Source organism: Podarcis cretensis (assembly GCF_951804945.1).
Source record: "Podarcis cretensis genome assembly, chromosome: Z".
Lineage (NCBI taxonomy): Eukaryota > Metazoa > Chordata > Lepidosauria > Squamata > Lacertidae > Podarcis > Podarcis cretensis.
In genome coordinates, this window is record NC_137184.1 from 16277698 (window position 1) to 16302273 (window position 24576).

Consider the following 24576-nt stretch of genomic DNA (forward strand, 5'->3'; position numbering starts at 1 on the left):
TTTTGGACCCACCAGATTTTTGTAATTTTAAGTTGCTTTAAACAGTTTTTAATATTGTGTGATATCGTATCTTAATATTCATGTTGTTTTATTTGCTATAACCTGCCCTGGGACCTTAGGGTGAAGGGAAGATAATACATTGTAACAACAACAACAACAACAACAACAACAACAACAACATGCACCAGAGCATCCAATAGAACTCAGCAGGGTTTGATATTCTCCTGAAAGATGGGGAAAATACTAGAAACTGAGGGAAAAAGGAGTCTTTAGCTGTCATTCATACACATTTTCCATTGGTTGAAAAAATATGAAGAGTTTTAATGATGGAGAATTTGTCTTATCATCTGGAGAATAGTTTTGTTTACTTGCCTTGCGCTGTTTGAATCATTTCAGTTTATTGTATACAATGAACTTTTTTTAATCACATGGTGACCATGACCAGTCTTTCTTTCTTTCTTTCTTTCTTTCTTTCTTTCTTTCTTTCTCTCTCTCTCTCTCTCTCTCTCTGCTACATTCACTGCATTATGTTTATGTATGATGACAGTATCTTTGGCTTTTTCTAAGGTGGATATATAAACACCTGGGTTGTATCTTTATTTATTTATGGGATATCCATCATTACAGGGGAACAGTCAATTCAGGACCATCTTGAAGCTGGTGCAATGCATCTTTTGACAAGGCTGCTGACACCAATAGAACTTGCAAATCCTGGTTTATTTCTGGGCAGAACTATCAGTTTTCCCACAATAAACTGACCCTATGGGGAAATCCAACTTTAAAAACTGGGGGAAATTGTATTATGGAAAAAAATATTATCCTTAGATCAATCAGTAGATGAGAATGATTTTTATTTTTACACGTTACCTTAATATAAAAGTATTGCTTAGCGGAAATGGCACATTAGCAATGTTTACAATTGCAACACATGCTAACATCTTTATTGGGACTGACAGCTTTTATAGCATCCAAGAAGCTGGACATACTCAAACACTCGAACCTTAGAGGCTAAAGAACCAGCTATTACTTTTTATAGATATTTGGTATCTTTTCATCAATTTTTTATCAAATGCTTGCAGATAGGATTGCCAATGCTACATTCTGTACAGTATTGATAGTTATGTCCTGTATTTCAGGTTTTTTTCTTTCTGACAACTTAGGGATCCTCTCCAAATGTATGTGTTTGAAAGGGTGTGTGAAACATCATGTGTTGAAGCTGTGGATAACCAGGCACCAATTTAAATATTTATGTGTCTGTGTCAGTGTTCGAAACTCTAACTGTTTTAGGCACATTTTGCGACGGGTAATTTCATTAGTGTGAGCAGTTTCTGAGCTCTGGGCGCAGTACCCAAGATTTCAGATTAAAACTGCAGTGGAAGGAAGGAGGACCTTGTTCTGCCTCCCCACTTCCATCTACTCTCTGAAGACTGTAGAAGAGACCCTCTTAAGAATATTAGGAGGGTGGGCAGGGGAAGGACTAGAGTAGACCATGTGAAAAATGAACATATTTTAGCTGCAGTTCATTCATTTTCAGCTTTGTAGTCTTGCTATTAAAAAGGACGTCTAGACATTCCGTTGTTGCGCCCACAACCTAGCTTTAAGTGCCATTTAGCTCCTAGTTTTTATATCTCGGTTTCTATTCTAACACTGGTCTGTGTTGTGCGCGACAAATTCCAGAGAGGCCATCCTGCTAGGCTGCATTAAACTGTAATGGGTTGCTTTGAAGCCACTTCAGTGCCAGATGGAAAAAAATCGCCCCCCAACAGCCCCCCCCCCGTATTTTGCGAGAACAAAGGTGGCAACCCAGTTGCAGAAGACCGCACCCCCTTCAAACCCTGTCAGAGTGGAGAACTCTGTCTCAGCTCCGTTCCTTTAGCGCCCCTTAGTTGTACAGTGGAGAAGCCCCCCCCCCCTTTTGAGTAACGATAATACCCACAATACACCTCACTCACTCAAGTCGCTCTCTAGCCCGCCATTCACCCGCTAAGACCTGATTGGCTCAGACGGGGGAGGAGTCGGAGAGAGGATTGGCGAGAAGGGCCATCCAATCCCCGGGCGCCGCCACGCCCCCGCTTCCTCTGCCATTGGCCATCTCTTCTACCTGGGCCCCGCCGAGGATTGGACTTCTGGAAGTTCCCCCTGCCCAACTCGTTCTCGCGCTTCAGAGCGGGGTGGGCGGGGCTGCTGTACGTTGCGGTGCCCGCGGATTGGCCAGTGCCTCACCTGCGGGGCACGGCTATTGGCCGTGGCGCGTCCCCCCCTCCGCCCACTCCCATTTGCCGCCCCGCCCCGTGTGTGCCGCCCGATTGGCTGTGGCGGCCCGGCCCGGTATCCGGGTAAGATGGCCGCGGTAGGAGAGTGCTCGGTCTCTGTTCCGTGGAAGTCGGTTTCCCTCACTCACGTCGAGTACCCAGAAGGTAAAGCCTCCAGCCTCCGGCGCTTCGCGGAGCCTGTTTTCTTCTCTCAGCTGTGGGTGGGCCTTTCGCCCTACGCCCAATTCATATCCGTGAAAAAAGGCGAGGTTTGGGCTTCGGGGAGTTCCTGAGGGGATCGGGTGGGAGCTGCCAAATAGTGAGCCATTGACTAGCAGCGCTGTGAAGCCGGGCGGCGGCGCATGCGCGCTTCGGCTGCCGCTCTTTGCGAGATAGTGTACTTCGGAGGCTGCAGTGCGCATGCGCGGCACCCTTTCGGCTTTGGATTTCTCGTCCCAAGAGTGCAGAGTTTGGGGGAGGGGTGCAAATCACCTTTACATTTATTGTATTTATTATGGTCCCGCTTCCGACCCCCTATTGGCACCTCCCTCTTCCTGGCCGGTTCCATCTAGATCTAGATCTATTCTGTTTTATTGGAGTTAAGTTTTCTTTTGACATGCCTCTTTGTCACACCAGTTACCAGATGCTACTTTTGCAGGAACACAGACCCATTCCTGGAGAGATCCTTTTCCTAACACACTTGGAACACAGAACACTGCCTTATATTGGGCCAGACCTTTGTTCTTTCTAGGGCAGTGCTGTCCACACTGACGGGCAGCAGCTCTACAGGGTTTCAGGTGGGGAGGAGGGCAGAAATGTATTTTCCCGAACACTACTTTGAGATGCTGTTAAGGATTGAAGCCAAGACCTTACACATGCAAAGCAGGTGCTCCTACCACTGAGCCAAATGCCCTTCCTCCGAAATAAAATAAGATTATAGTCTTTGTGCTTTTAAATAAAGGGTGGGTTTCAACACAATGCTAAGGTGATTGTTTTCACAATGCAGGGGGAGGTGCAGAGGAGGGGGAACCTAGCTAGCAAGAGTCCTTGCACTGATTTCCACTAGTGCAGTAGTTCTTAAAGGGTGTGGCGTGCCATACTGGTGTGACAGGAGAGGGTGGCAAGTGTGGCAGGAAGATTCAATGACAATCAAATAAACATTTAAACATTTCAGTGTGGAATATTTAAGTATAGTATCGTATAATATAGCATCAAAATGTTTTTTTAGATATACAACCAGAGACAGTATCCATGCCTCTTTTCAAGAGCGTTGGCTATTCATCTACCATTTTCCATAACATATTGTTGTGAACGGGGATTTCCAACTGACAGATAAGAAACAGCAGAAAAGAGAAGGGTTTCTTTATGTTGATGAGATGAGAGTTTATTTGTCTCAAATTAGACATAATATAAATGAGATTACTTGGCAAAAGCAAGCTCATACCTCTCATTGAATTTGTATAAATATGTAAGGTACATATTAAAAGGCTTGTTTATAATTATATTTTGGGAATTATTTCTGTTCTTATGTAGTTGCATTTTTTAATACTTTCTGGATGTCCCACAATCAAATTATAAAGTAGTTGTGTTGTATGTTTTAATCAAGCATTGCTAGGACTCGTTTCTTTTTGTTTTCCAATGTATTTCTTATCAATAAAAATATTGGTGTAGCACAAGCAAATTTTTATTCTGAAAGTATGACCCAGAGAAAAAAGTTTGAGAACCACTGGAGGAGCAGAACAGAGTAGTTGAATCTGGTCCAAAGGGGTGATTGAAATAATAACTCAGATCATTGTCTTGTCTAGCTCAGAACTGTCTACACTGACTAGGAGAAGTTTTTGTGGGTTTCAGCCAGGGACTCTTCTCCCAGCACTAATTAAAGGTGCTGCATGTGGGAAGCTGGCACCTTCTGCATGCTAAAGATGTGCTCTGCTACTGAGTTGTGTCCCTTCCAAATAACATACAAAGCTGTGTTATTCAGAGTCAGACCCTTGATCCATCTAGCTCAGTATATTGCTCAGACTGAGTTGAGGAAGCTCTCCTGATTTTGAAAGAGGGCTCATACCTGGAATTGTCTGCATGCTAAACATGTGCTCTGTTATGCTTTTTTTCTACGAAGCTTGCAGGCAGGGTGCAAAAGCACCAGTCTTTCCTGCCTCCCATCATGTGACCGTGCAGCCATTGGCATTTAGAAGAAACTATCTCTGAATAATGGGTTTCTAAATGATCAACAGGATAAACCCTAATGGTGCAAAATTGTATTAGGGTCAGTGGCTGAGGAAAGGGGTCGCAGTGGGTGCGGGTCACCCCGGGTGTCACCACTGAGGGGGGTGACAAAAATATGAGATAAAGAAAGGACTCACGAAACTTTTTAGTTCAGTCAAGAAGCTTAATGAAACATGGGCTGGCACTAACCACGGGGCCTGCAGCATCCCCAAGCGATACGTTTCTTCTGGGAGTGACATGGTGGCTTGGGTGCCTGCAGTCTCCACGCTGCCTGAAATGGCAGCTTCAGGCAGCGTGGGGCTTACATCTGCCCACTGCCTCTCCCTCAGCCGCCCTACAGCTGAGGGGAAGGTGGTGGAGAGACTCCGTGCAGCTTGCCCTACTTCCATGGGCAGATCGCCCCGACCCTGGCTGCAGGATGGAAGCACCGTACCAGGTGCCCAAGTGGCTAGCTACACCGATGATTAGGGTTTGGTGTTTTGTTTTGTTTTGTTTACATTTTTTCCACATATCTTTTTCAAGGAACTCAAGACAGCATACATAAATCTTTTCCATCCTATCAATTTTGCCCTCAGAACAACTCTGCATTGTTGTCGTTTGACTGAAAGATAATGACTGGCCCACGGTCACCCAGTGAGATCCCAACACTCTTAACCACCGCTATGAACACCTGGATGTCTCTAGAGAGCACCTGAATAGGAACATAGGGAGCTACCTTATACCGAGTCAAATCATTGGTCTAGTATTGTCTATACCACCCTTTCTCAACCATGGGTTCCCAGATGTTGTTGGACTACAACACTCATCATCCCTAACCACTAGTCCTACTAGCTAGGGAAGATGGGAGTTGTAGTCCAAATGAGGACCCAGGGTTGAGAAATGCTGGTCTATACTGACTAGAAGCTACTCTTCAGGATTTCAGGCAAGGAATCTTTCACAGCCCTACCTGGGAATACTGCTGAGGATTGAACTTGGGACCTTCTGCATGCAAAGAAGACTCCCACTGATTTTGTAATGTATCTGTAAAGCTTCATTTGACTGTACATTTTATTGGGATTGTCCTGCTGATTTCAGGAGACTTGTTTAAAGAATAATTTATATGGCTGTATTAGTGTGCATGTCGCTTTTCAAAACAAAGCCTAAAATGTTGTGCTTTACAAGTTCTGTGATCCATCTCTTGCCTGGCATTTAATTTTTAAACTTTAAAAGCAGCTACAGAATGTTCTGATTTTGATCAGAACTGGGATGATGAAAGGAATGTGTTAGTTAGTTTCCTTGATCTAAATCCCCTCCTCACAAAAAACTGCTATTCATCATGATGAGCAAAATAAAAAATACAGGCAACTGTATCACCACCACCACCACAATGGGGGCATGATAGCATATTTTTAAGTGAAGGGAAAGGGTTAAATTCAACTGCTTTAAAGTAACAAAATGACAGGATGACCAGTAAGAAATCTGCATCATACACACCAAGGGGTAGGAGGAGAAATCCCTGCCCCAAGCCACTTGCAGTCTAAATTTACACTTTACATGTACAGTGGTGCCCTGCAAGACGAACGCCTCAGAAGACGAAAAACTCGCTAGACGAAGGAGTTTTTCGTTTTCTTAGCCGCTTTGCAAGACGCATCTCCCTATGGGCTTGCTTCGCAAAACGAAGCTTGCCCCGCAAGCTCCGGGGATAGCGGGGAGGCGCAGCGCGTCTTCCCCGCTGTCCCCGGACCTCTTTTGAAGCAAGGGGCAGCGGGGAGAAGATCGCTTCTCCCCGTTGCCAGCCCCGCAATCTCCGGGGACAGAGGGGAAGGCGCGCGCGCCTTCCCCTCTGTCCCCGGACCCCTTTTGAACCAAGGGGCGGCAACGGGGAGAAGCGATCTTCTCCCCTCCGCCCCTTGCTTCAAAAGAGGGGACAGAGGGGAAGGCGCGCGTGCCCCTTCCCTTGCTTTAAAACAGGACCCCGGAGATTGCGGGGCAGGCAACGGGGAGAAGCAATCTTCTCCCCGCCGCCCCTTGCTTTAAACAATGGACGGTCTCCATAGGAACGCATTGATTGATTTTCAATGCATTCCTATGGGAAACCGTGCTTCACAAGACGAAAAACTTGCAAGAAGAAAAAACTTGCGGAACGAATTAATTTCATCTTGCGAGGCACCACTGTACCAGCAAAATGTACCAAAGGACAGATGGGAGTGAATGGAGTTGCAATGCCAGGGGAAGCTTTGCCTCTCCAGATGTTGCCTTACTAAAGTTCCCATCAGCACCAGCCGCCAATGCCAGGGATTATGAGAATTATCGTTCAGTAGCATCTGGAGGGCCACAGGTTCCTCACACCTGACTTAGACTATGTGTGTGTTGTCTATGTGTGTGTGTGGCTTAGGGAAGAGGTGACTTTGAGAAGGAGGAGGAGGCATTCTGGGAGTGAGTTCCAGGCATAGGGAACAGCAATGTAGGATGGGAGGGTTTTTAAGGGAGCAGAAGAAGATCATTGGGTGGCAGAGTTAGGATCAGCTTGTACGTTTGTAACTGGATCTCCCAACCTTGCTAGCCTGTGGCCTATTTATTTATTCATTTGAACTCTGAATATTTCAGTAACTCAGGGCTTTAAATTCTGACATGACTTAGTGCTGCCATTTGCTCTCTTAAGTGCCAGAGCCCAACGCTAAAATAGTGGTAAGTGCTTCTGAGAAGGTTTGGAGTGCATTTCCCCCGAGTAACCAACCGAAAGAGGTCTCTTTGTGTCCAGGCTTCCATACTAGGGTGTGGTATTTCCAGGCAGACCTGCAACTTGGTATTCTTGTTTTTTTCATTTCCAGACACTAAGCACTGTGGGAGTTAGACGCATTGTGGTAATGGGGGGGGGGGAATCACATGTATTATTTATCTCTCTTTCTGATACTTGGCTCCCTTACCTTGTGCTTCCTGCATTAAACTGGGATTTCTTTCCGCCTGGCAAGCTGACTGTAAAGGAGTATTCTAGAGTTGTGTGCGTGCTGCTGAGAAAGCCCACTCAATTCCCATGATTTTGGCACGGGGGTGGGGAGAGGCAGAGCTTCTGAGTGAGAGAATGTATGGCTTTCAGGCCAGCCCAAACTCATCCTTTGATTCCCCCACGCACCCACCCGCACACACATCCATTAACTAATGGAATTATTGGATTCAGTTTTTATAAAGATTGCATGCTGGAAGACAGGGCAGGAGATAAAAATCTCCAAAGCCGCACCTTATGTACTCTGAAAAGCATAGTTCGGCAGTAGAGCAGCTGCTTTGCATGCAGAAGGTCCCAGGTTCAATCCCACCCTGGGGATGCTGTGATGACATGCTGCCAGCTTGTGTAAGCCATAGTGAACTAGTTGGACCAATGTTAATGCCTTGGTTGAGGCCACTTCCCAAAAGCAGGTGAGATATCGGGCTGTTCCTTATATACAAAGAAAATGGAAGTAAATGATCATAGGCAGCATCCTCTTCATATTTCTAACCCAGGGTATATAACGCCAGTGGGAGCCAGTAAGCTGCTGAATGCTTCTTAATGGAAACTGCAAGAAGGGTGAGTTGTGGTTGTGCTTATGGGATTCCCATGGGGCATCTGTTTGGCCACTGTGAAAACAGGATGTTGGACTAGATGGGCGCCAGCAATATTTAGCAGGGTTCTCATCAATGCCAGGCAGCATTGCCAATGGTCAGAAATGACAGTTGCTGCCAGCCATCCCTTGATCCCATATCTCTAATGAACAGATTGATCAGTTGCAGATTTACCCCAGTCTGAGTAAGGAGAGCCACATAGGTAAGCAGGTTTTCATGCTATTTGCTGCATTAAGGACTACAGAATGAATTGGATGAGCACAGCTGATCCGAACTTTTTTTTTTTTGCTTACATCCTTAGGATATGCCTCCCACACCACATCCAGTGCATTTTGCATTCACACCCACTTAAGAGTCATGCAGCATGGATATATAGCATCTGTGCTCTGAAAGGCATTCTGATTTATATGAGTGGCGACCCAACAAGTGATCCAGTTAACCCCCCCAAAAAATTCTTTTCCTGGATCAAAGTGAAAAATGGCTTAAGGCCAGATTTGCACCAAGATCCAATTACAAGCCTTTTTGTGAGTGGAAGTAATATGGCATGTGCTTGGCCACATCTGTTTCTTTCCTACTTGAATGCTAGTGCATGTGAGAGTAAAAGAAGCTGGTAACTGTATCTGGAGAGCTGCTGGTTTCTTTGATACTATTTCTAATTCAAGGAATAGGTCAATGAAAATAGTGAACACACAGCATGTCTGTGGTGTTTTAAAGTTCTGAGGCACCAGGCCGGCAAAGTTTGAAATGGAACCTGCCTTTTATTCAGGTAGGTCAGTGATGGTGAGTCCATGACCCTCCAAATATTGTTGGACTCCCACCTTCCACCAGCCCCAGCTAACGCAACAGTCAGTCTAGGGATAATGGGGGTTGGAATTTCACATAATTTGGAGGGTCACAGGTTCCTCACTCCTGAGTTAAGAAGCAGAATTCCCTACTGTGTTTAAGAGATGGAATAAGGCCTCTTATGTACAGTTCTGGTCCTGGTTGCCTTGCCTCAGAAAAGGGCTACCAAAATGATCAAGTGACTCCTCTATTAAGATATTAAACTAAAAAGTTGAGTAAGAGGAGACATGAAAGAAGTTTTTAAAATTATGCATAGCATGGAGAAAGTGGATAGAGAAACCACAGGAAGGGAGAGTGCTCGAATCCTTTTTCCAGGTGTCCCACAGGCACTATGAGAACAGGTTGCTAGACTTGCTAGGCCATTGGCCTGATTCCAACTCTCATCTGCCCCTTAGCATGGCCAGTGGTCCAAGCATGATGGGAGTTGTAGTCCACTAACAGCTGGATGACCACAGGTTTTAACCACCCCTGCTTTACACCACCCAAACTCTTTGCCTATATTAGCAATCATAAACAGCTGCCTTGTAAGGGAAATCAGCTTTAAGACACACAGGGATTAGGATTGAGGGAGAAGGGAGTGTTCATTTTAAGGCTGTCTATGGAATTTGTAGCTGAATAAATTCTTAGTTGACAGCTCCATCCCTTGGCCACTGAGCTACATGCCTGGGAAAGCCAGACCCCTCTTTAAGCACATCAGAGTTCAGATGCTGATGAACTGATAGAAGCCGAGTCAGGATGATGAAAAACTGACTTTGTACTTTCTACACCAAATCTATGCCTAATGAAGGCACCAGTCAAGCCTCCCTGGGAAGAGCATTCCAGAAACTGGGAGCCACTGCAGAAAAGGCCCATTTTCATGTTTCCACCCTCACATGAAGAAGGGCCTCAAATGATGAACTCAGAGTTTGACAGTTTATAGGGGGAGAGGCGATCCTTGAAGTATTGCAGTCCTGAGCTGTTTAAGACTTATACGTCAGCCAGTGCAGTCAGGTCAGGATCAGTGTAATATGCTCAAACCATCTTGCTCCACTGAGCAACTTGGCCGCTGAATTCTGCATCAGCTTAAACTTCCAAACCATCTTTAGAGGCAGCCCTATGTGTAATGTGTTGCAGTAATCCAGCCTAGAGGTTATTAAATATATATATATATTTTACAACCCTCCCCCTCATTAAGATGTTACCTCAGCCAGTTCCATCAGAGCTTGTTGTACTTTCAGTCAGTCAACAATTTTTTTAAAAAAATGAATGACTTGTAAAAGATGTAAAATCCTGACATCTGAAAAAAGAACACAAGTAAATGAGTTTAATAGCATTAATTATTATTATTTTTGAACAATCTTAAATTTAAGTAACAGAAGTGGCATTGAATTTCGTGGTTTAAGTATCTCAACTTTCACCCAAGGTTCCAGCTCTCATGCCAGTGGAGAGCCTTGAGAGTAAGTACACCTGCTGACATTTCCAAAGCCTCTCCAGAGAGGAGGGGTCTCTTGGAGGTCTCTGGGGAGCTCTGAAGGTGAGAGGTTTAGACTGCCTTCACCAACATGGTGCCATCCAGATATTTTGGACTTCCGTCAGCCCTAGCCAGCAACTAAAGAATATAAGAATGTAAGAAGAACCATGCTGGATGAGACCAAAGGCCCATCCAGTTCAAATCTTCTGGTTAACAAAGGCTAAGAAGTGGCTTACAGTGGATTTCTTCAGATCAAGCACCAGATCACAATCTGTGGTAAGATTCATTTAGACTGCGTACATACCAAACACCATCTCCCCCACCCCCAAAAAGAGTCCTGGGAAATTTAGTTTACCCTCCCACAAAGCTACAATTCCCAGCACTCTTTACAAACTACAGTTCCCGGGATTCATTGGAGAAAATTGGCATGTGTCCAAACCATGATATGGCTTACATGGTTCCCCTCTCCAGCCACCTTCCCTGAGAAACCCCCAGAGGCCTATCCCAAACAGCAGGTTCTGAGGGTGTAACAGCATCCCAAACCACAATTCATCTTCTCAGATGTAGCACCAAGCCACAGCTTACTGTACTGTGCAAACCAGCTTCATTTGCTATATTTAGGCATAATTATTGTCCTAAGGGATAGAAACTTGTCCCTAGTGTTAACAAAAACCTATGTTTTTTTGATGTTGTGTTCTGCGCTCAGTATGCACTTTGTAGATGGGAAGCATTGCCCCCATGTTTGTCCATATATGTGTACATAGGTTCTGCATTATGCAAACACCTAAGGGCAGGAGGAGGCATCTATGGGGTCGTCCCCCAGCATGGCAATTAGCAAGCAGAGACCTTAGGAGTGTTTCTTGGGGCCAGAGTCTGCCTGTAGGCCACCTGTTGTATCCTGGAGCTGCAGCGTGAATCTTCTGCTCTGGCTCGCTAAATTAATTGGTCCCTGCTGCGGAGCCATCTGCGCCAGCTTCCTTGTACGGAAATAATGGTGTGTGTCTGTGTGTTTTCACTGAGACTCATGTTCTGTTTATGCTGCTGCATGGGCAAATGAAAACCCTCTCGATCCCATGCCTGTTGTCTGGTTCTGGTGCTGAAAACATTTTTAGCTAGCTCTGTAAGACCCACGGCCTGTTGTACATTCTAGAGCCCCTAGAGTAGACAGGCATGATCCATGAAAACAAAATAAAGATCATTGGTCCATCTAGCTTTGGATCCAGCTTTGTATTACCTGCACTGACTGGCAGTGGCTCTCCAGGGTTTCAAACAGTCTCTCTGTTGAATATTGAGATGCTGTTGAATATTGAACCTAGGACCTTCTGCATGCAAAGCATGAGTTTTAAGATATAGATATGTCTCTTCCCCTAGAAATAAAAGTATCCTCATGATTATGGATATAAGGGATTTTTGTGTGTCAGAGGGGGGCATAGGAATATAAACAGGGACATAGGAAGTTGCCATATACCGTGTCAGACCATTGGTCCATCTAGCTCAGTATTGTCTACACTTACTGGCAGCACCTCTCCAAATGTTTCAGACAGAGAGCATGATGTAATAGATATCCTTAAAATATCAAATTACTTTCTTTGAGTCCACAATGCATTTGATGACATGCCTGGGATTCCCTTCTAGTCTGTTTCCTGCTGATGTTCAAACTTGGACCACTCCTCACAAATTTTTAAAAAAGCAGAGGTGAGAGGGTGGCCGTTAGAAAGTCTTGTGCAGTTGGACAGCCCCCCCGCCTCCCGTGCTTTGGACAACAACTCACATCAGCCCCAGGCTCCCATTAGTTGAATGGTAAGCTATCAAAACTGTAATGTGAGTATCTTCCTGGGTCAGCCTTCACCAACCAGGTGCCCTCCATATTATAAGACTGCTGCTGGGAGAATGGCTGTGCTGGCTGAGGATGATGGGCCAATGGCTTCAAGTTACAAGAAAGGAGATTCCAACTAAACATCAGGAATAACTTTCTGACAGTTCTGCCAGATGACCCGTTGAGGTACTTTCAGTTCTACAGTTCTGTGATTCTATGAATGTACGAAAACAATACTTTCTGGGGAGAAATAAAGCACTAGGCAATTTCCCCAAATTTTTTCCATCCTTGGCCAACCTGGAACCCTTTAGATTTTTGTCTTACAACTCATAGGCTCATAGAATAGAGTTGAAAGGGACCCTGAGGGTCATCTGGTCCAACCCCATGCAATGCAGAAATCTCAACTAAAGCATCTGTGATAGATGGCCGTCTAACCTCTGCTTAAAAACTTCCAATGAAGGAGTGTCCAACACCTGTCAAACAGATCTTACTGTCAGAAAGTTCTTCTTAATGTTTAGGAATCTCCTTTCTTGTCATTTGTTCATTAGTAGCAACAAACAGATGTTGTTTGCAAATGAAACATCAGGCCAGGCTTGGCAAATTTCAAAGTTTTTAGTTTTGTTTACCAAATGCTGATAAAATAAAACATGCTAAATTAGATTATTCTCTAGGAGAGGGATGGGGAACATCTGTGGCTCTCCATATGTCATTGGAGCCCAATTCCCTGACTAGGTAAAATTCACTTTCATTGCTCCACCCACTTTTGCCTCTGGCCCCGCCCAACGCTGGAATATGGCCTTCAGAAGGTTGCACAGAAGAAGGTTGTCATTCAAACTGAAAAAGACTCCCCATCCCTATGGTTTAGACCAGAGCTTTCCAGACGTTTCATGTTGGTGCCACACTTTTCAGACATGCATAATCTCGCAACACAGTAATTCAGTTTTACTAGCAAACCGGAGGTTAAACTAACCCCTTTCCAGCCCCAGGAGGAGCACGGGGAGCGTTCACGTGAGATACCTACACACTGCTGGCAACACACTAACGTGTCACAACACACAGTTTGGAAAGCTCTGGTTAACACAATACTGGACAAGATGGACCAATGGTCTCATGCTGTACTGGACAGCTTCCTCTATTCCTTTGATGCATTTAAGAGGTGTTTCTACTCAAAAGTAGTTCCCATTGAGTTTAGGTGGACCTAACTTCCAGGTAGTTGTGTGAGTATATCTCAGAGGTGCAGAAAATTTGGCACTCCAGATGTCATTCAACTCCCAATTCACACCAGCCCCAGCCAGCAATGGCCAACAGTTGGGGATGTTGGGAGTTGTAGTCCACCATCATCTGGAGGGTAATAGATTCCTCATTACTGGTGTATAAGAATGCAGCTACAGCAATCTTCATGTGTTGGCCAAGCTTTCATATCTTTACAACAGCCCTGTAAGGCAGGCCAGCTTTACAGTTTTTATGTAGCAAGCAGGTGACAAGGTGGAGGGAGGCTGATGATGTGAAGGGGGAGAGGACGGCTTTCAGGGCCTCCCCAAAAGCCTTTTGCCAGGGCGAGTTTCAAACCGGCAGCCTTGTGTTCCTCTGTGAATGGAAAGCTTTGTACTGATGACCCTGAGATCATTGCCCTTTAAAGCAACTGATATCCTGTACCAAGTTATCATGCAACCAAAGGTTTTGCCACAAGCAGACATCCAACAGGAAATGGTGGCGGCCGGGTGTCTGGGTAAGAAGGATGTGGTTTGGGTGCTGTTCATCTATAGGCTCTGTTTTTCTTATTTAGACTATGCTGCTGCGGTAAACCTCATAGTTTCCTCTGGAGTTGGAAGGAACCTGTTCATTAGGGCTCCCTCTCTTTTGTTATCTCTCGCTCTTTTTTAATTGCCTTATTCATAAAGTACAGTGTTACTAAGTTTTTAATCCTCGCAGCATCCCTGTGAGGTAGGTCAGGGTGGAGGGAATGCAGCACTGGTGCAAAGTCACCAAAGAAGCTTCAAGTCTTGTGTGGGGATTTGAACTCGAGTCCCCCTTAGTTCAAGTCCAACACAGCCAGGGTCCTTGGGCCTTTCTCCCCTCAAAGCACAACTCCTATTACATAGTTGTCTAAAGACGGTTAAGCTTAGTGGCCTGTAGCACACCTGCTTGTGGTTAGTTCCATAAGTTGCACACGTACTTGAAAGTAAAAAAAAAAAAAAAAAAACCTTTACAGCCAGGCAAGATTACCTTTTGGGCAAGTTTTATCTCTTTTTGTCTACTACCCCAGGTGACTTCACCGGATTTATTCTCGCCCAAGCAAGCCTGAGCCCAATTTTCATCATATTCGGATTCATCACACTCATTGTTTTCAAGAGAGAGCTTCACACGGTGAGTCCTGCTCCTGCTTCTCTGCCCCCCTCCCCAAATCTGGGTCTAGCCTTTTGTGTTCCTGAACTCACATCTCCTGCTGGGGCCTGGTAGCATCTGCTTTCCTTTCTCTCGTTTCCCCTTTCCTGAAATTGTCCCCATCACTCCCTTCACCTTGACCATCCCATGAATCATAGAATCATAGAGTTGGAAGAGACCACAAGGGCCATTGAGTCCAACCCCTGCTAAGCAGGAAACACCATCAGAGCACTCCTGACATATGGTTGTCAAGCCTCTGCTTAAAGACCTCCAAAGAAGGACTTTCCTTTCTCTTACATCTGTAATTATAACTATTATTAATTCAATTTCTTACCTGACTGTCACCATCAGGTCCCAAGATGGGTTGCAGCAGTTTAACATTCGGAATGAAAAACAGTTTAAAACAAAATTACAGGCACAGAAATAGGGTGGGTTCTTAAAATATGCCTCTTGTCAAAGGCCATGTTGAAGAGGCTCACATTCAGCATGTAACAGGAACTGTATTGTGACGGTGCCAGAAGCACCTCTGCAGGGAAGGAGTTCCACAATTTAGGGGCTGCCACAGACAAGACCCTCTCCTGGGCTGCCAAGAGGGTGGAGGAACTACCAAGAGGGCCTCCTCTGGCAATCTCAATACCCTAGAGGCTCTCTAGGGAAAGAGATGGTATTGACAATACCTTGTCAGTTGTGCCCAGTAACTGAATAGAATAATAGAATTGTAGAGTTGGAAGAGACCCAGTTCCTGTCGTGCTGGAATCTAAATAAAGCATCCATTACAGAGGGCCACCCAACTTCTGCTTTAAAACCTCCAAGGAAGGAGAGTCCCCAACCTTCCGAGGGAGTCCATTCCACAGTTGACTCTTCTTGACAGAAAATTCTTTTTGATGTTAATCGGAATGTCCTTTCTTGTAATTTGAATCCATTGGTTCAGGTCCTACCCTCCAGAGGAGAAGACAAGCATGCTCCATCTTTCATGGGACAGCCCTTTAGATATTTAAAGATAGCTATCATATCTCCTCTCAGTCTCCTCTTTCCCAGGCTACACATACCCAGCTCCTTCAACCATTCCTCATAAGACTTGGTTTCTAGAGCCTTGATCATCTTGGTTGCCCTCCTCTGCTCTCATTCCAGATTAACATGACCTTCTCCCTGCAACTGTTGGCTACTCATGTATACATCAGGGATTTCCTTTGTGATTTTCTCTTTCTTCCATTTCTTATGCATGCCCTTCTTAAATATCAGCTCACCTGTAAGCTTATGCACACTGGTTTCTTTAAATGCCTCCCACTTTTCTGTTTTGTTGGAGTTGTCTTCATAGATGAGTTCCAGAAGGATAGATGCCTTTAGTTCTATTGCAGAAAGAGGAAAGACCCTTTGACACTATGAGGCAGGGGTGGGAAAACTCCAGCTCTGGGAGCCACACCTCTCCTCATTTTTTTTTAAAGCCTGACTGGAATGGAAGAGGAGGGAAGAAACTTCAACCTGTGTTTTTTACAGTGAGGCCAAAGGTTCAAGCAGTGCAAGAGAGAGAGCCATAGGTATGTTGCCATCCAGTGGGCAGCCATTCAACCTGGAGCGCCAACCCGCTCCTTTATAGCAGCTAGCAGCTAGTCATAGTTATCCGTAACCATCAATTGTCTAAATAGACCCAATGAGATAGCAGTACGTATGTTGCAGCAACATGGCAAGCCAATGGAATAAGAGCAAGAACCAGCTGACATGTTCGTGCATGTGTGACCTGGTCCTGGCTGTCGGCCAGAAGTGAGGAACAGGCATAACAAGAACAATTGTAGAAACCAGGTACAGGGAACTTTTGTCCCTCCAGATTTTGGGGTTGAGCTTCCAACTCCTGTCAGCATGGATCTCATTGTGCCTTGGCACCAGCAGGACTTGCTCTCAGTGCCCATCAACCAATCAAATGCTGACAGCTAGCCCTAGTGCTATTGGGAGTCATTTATTCCAGTGAGTCTGCTTTGAATAGGACAAACATTGGATAGAGCACAAGGTTTCTGAAGGGCTCCCTGTTCTATATGTGCCTGCTGACCTTTGGAGGTCATCATCTTTAGTTGCCCCTGGCTTTGAAGGTTGGGCAGGTGGTGAGAGGGTTTCTTCTCCTGTGTTGGCGCACTGGTTGCAGAATCCCAGGGACATTGGCCACCTTGGTGAGTCTCAGATGCAAGGTTAAAAACAATTTGATGCCTTTGGCAGTTGTTTATTGGCCAAGAGAACATGTCAAAAGAAACCTTGATGGGACTTTGGGGCGTATTAAATGAAATTAATATTCACAAATCATATCATATCAATCATTCATATTATTCAATCGTATCATAGCATATCACATATCATATAATTGAATCAACCAATTGTTTAGAATTCATTGCATTTCCAATTTAACCACTTGCAGTTAGAGAAATATGCAGTTCACCCTTTGAAGTCACATTAGCTGAATATTTGAGAAGGCAGAGATCACTTTGCATCAGCATTCAGAATCGAGTTACCGTATTTTTCGCCCCATAGGACGCACCGGCCCATAGGACGCACCTAGTTTTTTTGGGGGGAAATAAAGGCCCGAGCTTCCCCCGACCCCAGCCCCCAGAACAGGCTGCTATCTGCTAGCCGTGGGAGAGCCGCGCGACTTCGCGCGGCTCTCCCACGGCTAGCGGAGCGCTGCGCAAAGCCCGAAGCTTGGGGCGTGCTGAGCTCAGCGCGCCCCAAGCTTCTGGGTGCAGGCAAGCTCTCTCCTAGCCGTGGGAGAGCTGCGTCTCCCACGGCTAGCGGATAGCTTCCTGAAGCCTGGAGAGCGAGAGGGGTCGGTGCGCACCGAAATCCCAAAAGCAGGAAGATATTTGCCCATCTATTTCACGGGAATTTTTTTTAACAACAACAACAACAACAACAACAACAACTACAACAAAACAGTTGCTGCTGAACTTTATATTTAATGTTTTTATGTTATTTAATCAAATTATTTGGTATTGGACTCTATTATGATGCTTATAGAGCTTATTTTAAACCAGAAGTAGCCTAATGAATTTGATTTTTGGCTTTTAATGGAAAGGTGGGATGATAATGCTTTCTAAATCCCTAGAAGAGTCAAGCTAAACAAATTATCGTCTGTGCAACAACCAGTTGATTTCAAAAATCGCACATCCCTTTTTGTCCTTTTGCAGATCTCTTTCTTGGGGGGCCTCTTGCTCAATGAAGGTGTGAATTGGCTAATAAAGAATATTATCCAGGAGCCTCGTCCTTGTGCAGGTGGAGTATTGCTGGCAGGGAAAGGGCCCAGCTGACTACAGACCTGGGCATTGTTAATGAGGGTAGCAGTTCTCATCCACTGCCTTTGCTTATGGAACGATAAAATAACTCTACATTTTGTTTTTGCTTTTTTAAAAAACGTTTATATTTTTCACATTACAATCAACAGCAATATTCAATAATGAAAGCAGCCAGCTAACAACCAGCTGACCGGGAAACTTTGAGAAAAATCATTGGTGCGGGCTTGCAGATAGCAGCATATCAATCACCAAAGCAGACTTTATCATACAATGAAATGCTGCTGCTGCTTCTCTGCCATCAGATTGCATTGAGTGCGTCATCCATCTTCCCTGTAGTAACAGAGTATAAAAGTGGATCTATTTCCAAATATTTACATTTTTATTTATTCATTTATTTACTGTATTTAATAAGATTTAAACACCACTTGTATTGTTAACAAACACACCTCAAAGTGGCCTAAAAAGAGATAAAACAGTAGAATCATAAAAATTATAATAATTTAAGACTTTTGTAAAAAACCATTTTTTTAAAAAAATCAAAACGTGCATTGACTTTCTGAATATCTGGGTAGGCTTGTCTAAACAAAAATGGAGCTGCTGCCAAAAGCAGTACAGTGAAGGAGCCTGCCTGATATCTCCAGGCAGGGAGTTCCAAAGTGTGGGCGCTGCCACGCTAAAAGATTGAATTCTTACAAATGCAGAATAGGTCTTATGTGGTGCCTGTAACTGTGGCAGTTCCGCTGATCATTTTTAACTGTTCAAGTTGCTTTAGTGCAAAACGTCTTTACCGCTTCAACTGCTTTGGGGGCAGCTGGGAGAGCACTTCCTTCAAGGGGTTGGGGCTTTCTATAGCCAGCAGGTAAGAGGTAGCATCTTCCTCCACATCCTCTGGCAACATTTAACCCAAACATATACTCTTGGGGAGTCGGGCCCTTCTTGATCGCAGGGAAGGAGAGCCAAGCAATGCTCCTACAGTCCAACTAACATTTGTGCTTCTTCTTCCTTCTCCTCAGAAATCCACACATCGGTTTTTTCCAAGTACGCCATGCCTTCCAGCCATTCCCAGTTCATCTGGTTCTTCTCCATTTACTCTTTTCTCTTCCTCTATTTAAGGTGAATAATCCCTTTTCCTTTTGATGCTAGTGGATAGGGTGTTCCAGCCTTGCTTTTAAGCTTATGTAGAGCTCAGAAAAGGGGGCTCCATTTACAGTGGCCTCTTCCTTTTTCCATTCAGTTAGATTAGGCTCCCTTTGTCCCTGACCACTGGCCATGCTGGCTGCAGGGGCTGATGCGAGTTGGGAGTCCCCACAATATCTGGAGAGCCGCAAGTTCCCCATCCCTGATCTAAGAAGAGGCACCCTCCTTCCTCTCATGAGGGAATGCCGCTTCTACCTAGAGGCATCCTTCCATCTCTTGCATGCAGCCACGAATGCTGCTTCTCAGATCAAGGATATGGAACCTGCAGCCCTTCAGATGTTTGTTGGATTATAGCTTCCATCATCCCTCACCTTTGGTCTCGCTGGCTGGGGATAATGGGAGTAGGAATGGCATCGTAAAAGCAACAAAAAGCTGGATTTATGGTGTGAAATCAGTATTAAATGAACAAAGGGAATCTTTGTGAAGCTTTAAGTGGATTATTTTTATTTTTACTCTGCCTTTGATTAAAGTGTTTTAAGAAATTGATCCAACAAGCACAGAGTCTGCTGACTTTGGGGGGGATCCATCAAAGTCAAGTGTCTAGACCTTAAAGAGGTGAGAGAATCTTGAAACACATTAAAGTGTACCTGTATGATGCATGCACTTGCCACACAGGCACACATTGAGATCTTAGACATTTACCTTAAGGTGCCATTTTAGGTGTAAAAATAAAATATATATGTGAACAGGCCCTGAAACTTAGGATTTTTTTTCTGTGTTGCATAAAATCAAGTATCAGGTTCCATGTGGTTTTTTTTAAAATGAAGGATGCAGGGCGGGTGTGTGATAAGCTTTTTCTTTTTTAAAGGAGCAAGCTCTAAAGTATCTATGTGGGCCTGAGCTTGCTGGATTGTGATTTTGATGCCTTGCTTGTGTAGTGAGAGGTCATTTCAGTTAAATATTTTTGTCTCCCAGAATGCATCAAACGAACAATGCAAGGTTCCTGGACTTATTGTGGAGACATGTCCTCTCCCTCTGCCTCTTAACCGTGGCCTTTCTCGTCTCCTATAGTAGGTAGGTCAGTTCCATTTTGTTGGATGCTTTCTTGGGGCAGCTCTTGCTTTTGCTATTGGGACTGATGCATTCATTATTAATGGTTTAAAAGCTTCAGTTGTTCCTGGAAGCAATGCAAGAACTCTTTATTCAAATAAATGTTTCAGTAAATATGCAGCAGGGTATTTTGATGGTGGGTAGGTGGCTTTTTAAAATTATATTTATTTCTAATCTCTTCTCTTAGCATGAGAAGAGCCCTGCTGCATCAAGCCAATAGCACATCTCGTAGACCTTTTGCCTGACATTGCTACGCTGTGCATCTTTCTCTTGCTGTCCATCACTGGTGGATACTAGAAGGGCAGAGAAATGCTCAGCATTGCAACATCAGAACAAATTATCTTCTGTGTGGTGAAGGAGGAGAGGGGCAGGAGCTCAAGACTAGACTCCCATTTTTTGCCTCTGTTCCAAAGTGCAATTCCACTTTGAGTAAGCAGTGAAATGCCCATTTAAAAAAAGATGTATTTTTTCCATTAACTATTCAGCTTGGGTCCAGCCCCAGACTGCACAAGTCAATCCCATAGTTTTGTCATCTGCGCTGTTCCTCAAACTCATGTGCTGTCTTCCCCTGCTTTGCTGGTGTGCTCCCAGCTCTCTTCTCCACTTCCTGTTTAGCAGTAACCATAGTTTTGTCTACAAAGTGATTTGAACTGTGACTTTCCAGTTCCAGTTTGGAGGCAAACTGTGGTTAGTGGTAGCCACTATTGGCCTCATTCATGTACCACATCAAGCTGTATGATTAACCATGAACCAGGATGGGAAGGTGGCCCTGATAGCCAAGCAATGAATTGGCTGTCCTTTGGGAGAAGCCGGGATAGGTGAGGGGTAAGCAGGGTCTTTGTGAGCTTCCCTCTTTTGAGAAAAGGTGACAGTGGTGCTGTAACCAGCTGCCTAGTATGCTCTCTTTTTGATGTGCTTTCATTCTGTTGCAACACACACAGAGTCTATCTGATGTACCACTCCTGGAGCCAAGTTGTATATGGAGGGATTGTGGGGAGCATCATGGCGATAGTTTGGTTTGCATTCACACAGGAGATCTTAACACCATTGTTCCCAAGGATAGCTGCATGGTAAGTCCCCCTTATTTGTTCTGCCTCCCCCCCCCCCACCTGAGACCAAATTGCTGCTCTGGAATCTTTCTAAATTGAAAGGCAGGTCAGAAATCCTTTGAGTTTTATTGGGCAGTGGGTGGGAGAAGCTCCTTTGTGTGTTGGGCTGGGGTCCCTTCATATAGAAATCCAGTATGTCAGGGAGAATATAGTACAGAAGGAAACTCGGGTGGCTAAGTGCAGAGTTAATTGTCATGCATGGTGCCTCATAGGAGAGTAAATAAAATAAGCTTATTTTTGAGCACTTGCTGTCCGGATTCTGCTTTAGCGATGAATACTTCAGTTTCAGGATCACAGCAAACCATAGTTGAATATTTGTTTTGGTGTCTGCCAACCATGGCTTGTCAAATTCAACCAACCAGCAAACAAATCAGTACTGGAAACCATGGTTGGAGGTGCAGTTGCCAGCCATGATTTGTGCTGTGTTGTTTTCGATGATCTCTGAATTGACAAGCCATGGTTACCTCCATTTCTTCACCTCCCAAGGTTTCTATACTATGGGCACATGAGGAAATCTGGGGGCTGAACAAAAATGAAAGCAGGTAAGCAGCCGTAAGCCATAGTTTACCTACAACGTAAGGAAGGTCAGGTCATGGTTTGTGTTCCAGAACCATTCTTGGCACATAGCTTGGTTCTAATACACTCTCTGAATTAAGACCTTAAGGAAGTCACCACTGTCATTTGGCAAATCCCTTATATTTGTCAGAGTGAGGGAAAGGTACCTGGGACTGAGTGACTGTTCTTTTATTCTTAAGCAAAATGTAATTAGACCATCGACTATCCCAAGTGTATCAAATGCTTTCATTCAGAATCTGCCTTGTTTTTTGCTATGTTGATTCACTTACAAGAATTAACAGACTTTACAAAAAATAAGTTTGCTGAATTCATGTTCTCTGTCTCCTTATTTTCTCCCCCTCTCCCGTCTCCTTCTTCTGCCAAACCTTTCCACTTCTTCCAGGACATTATCAGAGTTTTTCTTAATCAGAGACACCAGTCTCATCCCAAATATATTATGGTTCGAGTACACAGTGACCAGAGCAGAAGCCAGGTGAGGATTTCATGCACGATTGGGGTTGGGGAGGGTGCTGCTGAGAGGAGACCATTATTCCCTTCTGAGAGATACATTTCCTTGAGGAGTAGGGGGTCTCCTAACAATTCTGAACACCCTGAACAAGCTACAGCTCCCAGAATTCTTTGGGAAAGCCATGACTTATGGAGTATCATTGTGCTTTAAAAGTACGATGTGGGTATGATTGTTCTATAGAAATCTCTTCCCTTCTTGAGTTACTAGATTTTATTATTGACTCTTAGTTGTAGGCTTGAGTCTTTCCAGCTGGGAGGTGCTGGGGACTGAACCTATAGCCTTCTGCACACAAAGTGCACCCTCTGCCCTCTGAAATCAAAAGCCTGGGCAGGGCTCAAAAAGCACCTTGATAAGATTTGAACCCACTTCCTTTTTAAATTGCAGGAACCGACAGCGTAAGCTGGGTACAAAGCTCCAGTGAATATGGAAGGGAGATGTTAGGAACTGGACTGCACGAATTCTGTAAGACAAAAAATAAAAATAAAAATAAAAAAGCAAGGGCCAGCATTAGAGAGAGAAAGAGACCTGTACAGAGCTGGAAGTGAAGGAAGGAGCCTGTTAAGAGATGGACCAAAAGGAACGGAGGCAGGGACCACCACACCCTGAAGACCAGAGGCCTTTTCCAGCTAGCCGGATCCACACTCTGCTGCATGTCGAGGACCATTCAGGAACCAGCGACCCATTTATATACCGCAGCTGCACAGCATCTGACCGGGAGGGTGGGAACAACCCCTTCCCCTCACTCGGCCATTGCACGTCTCTTGCGCAGACTCCGCTGATGCAAACAGAATTGCTGGAGAGAACTCCAATGCGCCTTCTCTCCCCCCTCCCCCCCCCACCTGTCCCTTCATTTCAGCAGGGCCTGCGCAAGACACCCTTTTGGGTTGGTTTTACCTGTGAATTTTGAAGTCTGAAACAAGGAAAGGGGGGGTATATTTAGCGTTTTGTCGGTGGGGGAGTCAAAATATTATATGTCTGTGACTCCCCCCACAAATTGATTTCCCCTTTTGCAGCATGCAATGTACACACTATTTATTATTCCTTTTGAAATAAAAACTGGTTTGCGAAAAGGGGGGGGTGGGGACCCTGTGATCAAGTGTTTTGGAAGGCAGCTGATTCATCTCCCTTTGGCAGGAGTTGAGAAACGTGGATCACTGGAGCGGAAAACAGGGGGAGCCTTCTTTCTGTTAGTTTAAAACTTTATCATGACTGTTCAGGGGCATCTGGGCCAATCCCAACTGCACTTTGTATTGATTTTAAGAAAACTACACTAGTGATGTTTCTGCACTGTGTCAGCACAATACAAAAACTCAATAGTAGGGCTGGGTGATATATCAATATGTCATCCAAAACCAGTTTGAAGTCCGTATTGTGATATTGGCTTCATCATTTTTGACCTGGCAATATATCGCGAATTATGATGTGTGTTAGGGCTAGGCGATATGTCAGCCAAAACAGCTTTGAAGTCTATACAGTGGTACCTCAGGTTAAGAACTTAATTTGTTCTGGAGGTCCTTTCTTAACCTGAAACTGTTCTTAACCTGAGGTACCACTTTAGCTAATGGGGCCTCCCACTGCCGCCGCACTGCGCTGCTCAATTTCTGTCCTCATCCTGACCAAAGTTCTTAACCCGAGGTACTATTTCTGAAGTGTCTGTAACCTGGGGTGCCACTGTATCGTGATATTGGTTTCATAATTTTTGACCTGGCAATATATTGCGAATCATGATGTGTGTTTGTTCGCTATGCAAAAATCACAGTGCGGGAAAAACCATGAAGCCAGTCAATGCCTCTACATGCATTCATCCATATTGCAGACATCGTGATGTATCAGTATATTGCGATGTTTAGCTGGTGATATATCACGATGTTTAAAACCAGGTATCACCCAGCCCTACTCAAGGCTATCTTTTTATTATTATTCAGATACCTGTACAAATTGTTTTGTTTTAATTGTTTTATTATTTTAGAGCCAACTTCACCAGTGACCCTATATTTTCCTTCCTTTATACTTTCTACCCTAATCTTTTTTTCCTTCCCCAAAATACTGCTGCAGACTTTCTTACTGGTAGTTTAAAATGCAAAAGAAGAAAGCACCATCAAGGCATCACTCATTCCCTTGGTGGTTTCAAATTTATCCCCAAGTTGCCCTCCCCCCCAAACTTTTAAATACTCAATAAAATGTTTTTATGGTCGTTTTTGGGTTGCCACGTGTGTTTGTTTGACAAGTGTAGCTATATGGAGAGACCTCTCCTCCACACATTGGTAGAAGCCTGAGGACATGTGCCTTGCCCACAGGTTTGCCTCAAACCCA

The 24576-nt window shown here is 44.6% G+C and overlaps 1 protein-coding gene across 2 annotated transcripts; it reads left to right on the top strand.

Annotated features, from left to right (window-relative positions):
- Nucleotides 1-2151: 2151 nt before the first annotated feature.
- DOLPP1 (dolichyldiphosphatase 1) lies at nucleotides 2152-24460 on the top strand. 2 transcript variants are annotated; one of them, XM_079961514.1, is made up of 9 exons: nucleotides 2299-2417; nucleotides 7956-8019; nucleotides 14430-14530; nucleotides 17719-17803; nucleotides 18837-18936; nucleotides 19936-20034; nucleotides 21012-21140; nucleotides 22138-22227; nucleotides 22648-24460. In XM_079961514.1, the coding sequence occupies exons 2-9, from the start codon at nucleotides 7992-7994 to the stop codon at nucleotides 22682-22684; spliced, it is 669 nt and encodes a 222-aa protein (XP_079817640.1). In that variant the 5' UTR covers nucleotides 2299-2417; nucleotides 7956-7991; the 3' UTR covers nucleotides 22685-24460. The 2 variants fall into 2 exon arrangements, with proteins under 2 accessions (XP_079817639.1, XP_079817640.1); XM_079961513.1 differs by lacking the exon at nucleotides 7956-8019 and having other exon boundaries at nucleotides 2152-2417.
- Nucleotides 24461-24576: the final 116 nt, after the last annotated feature.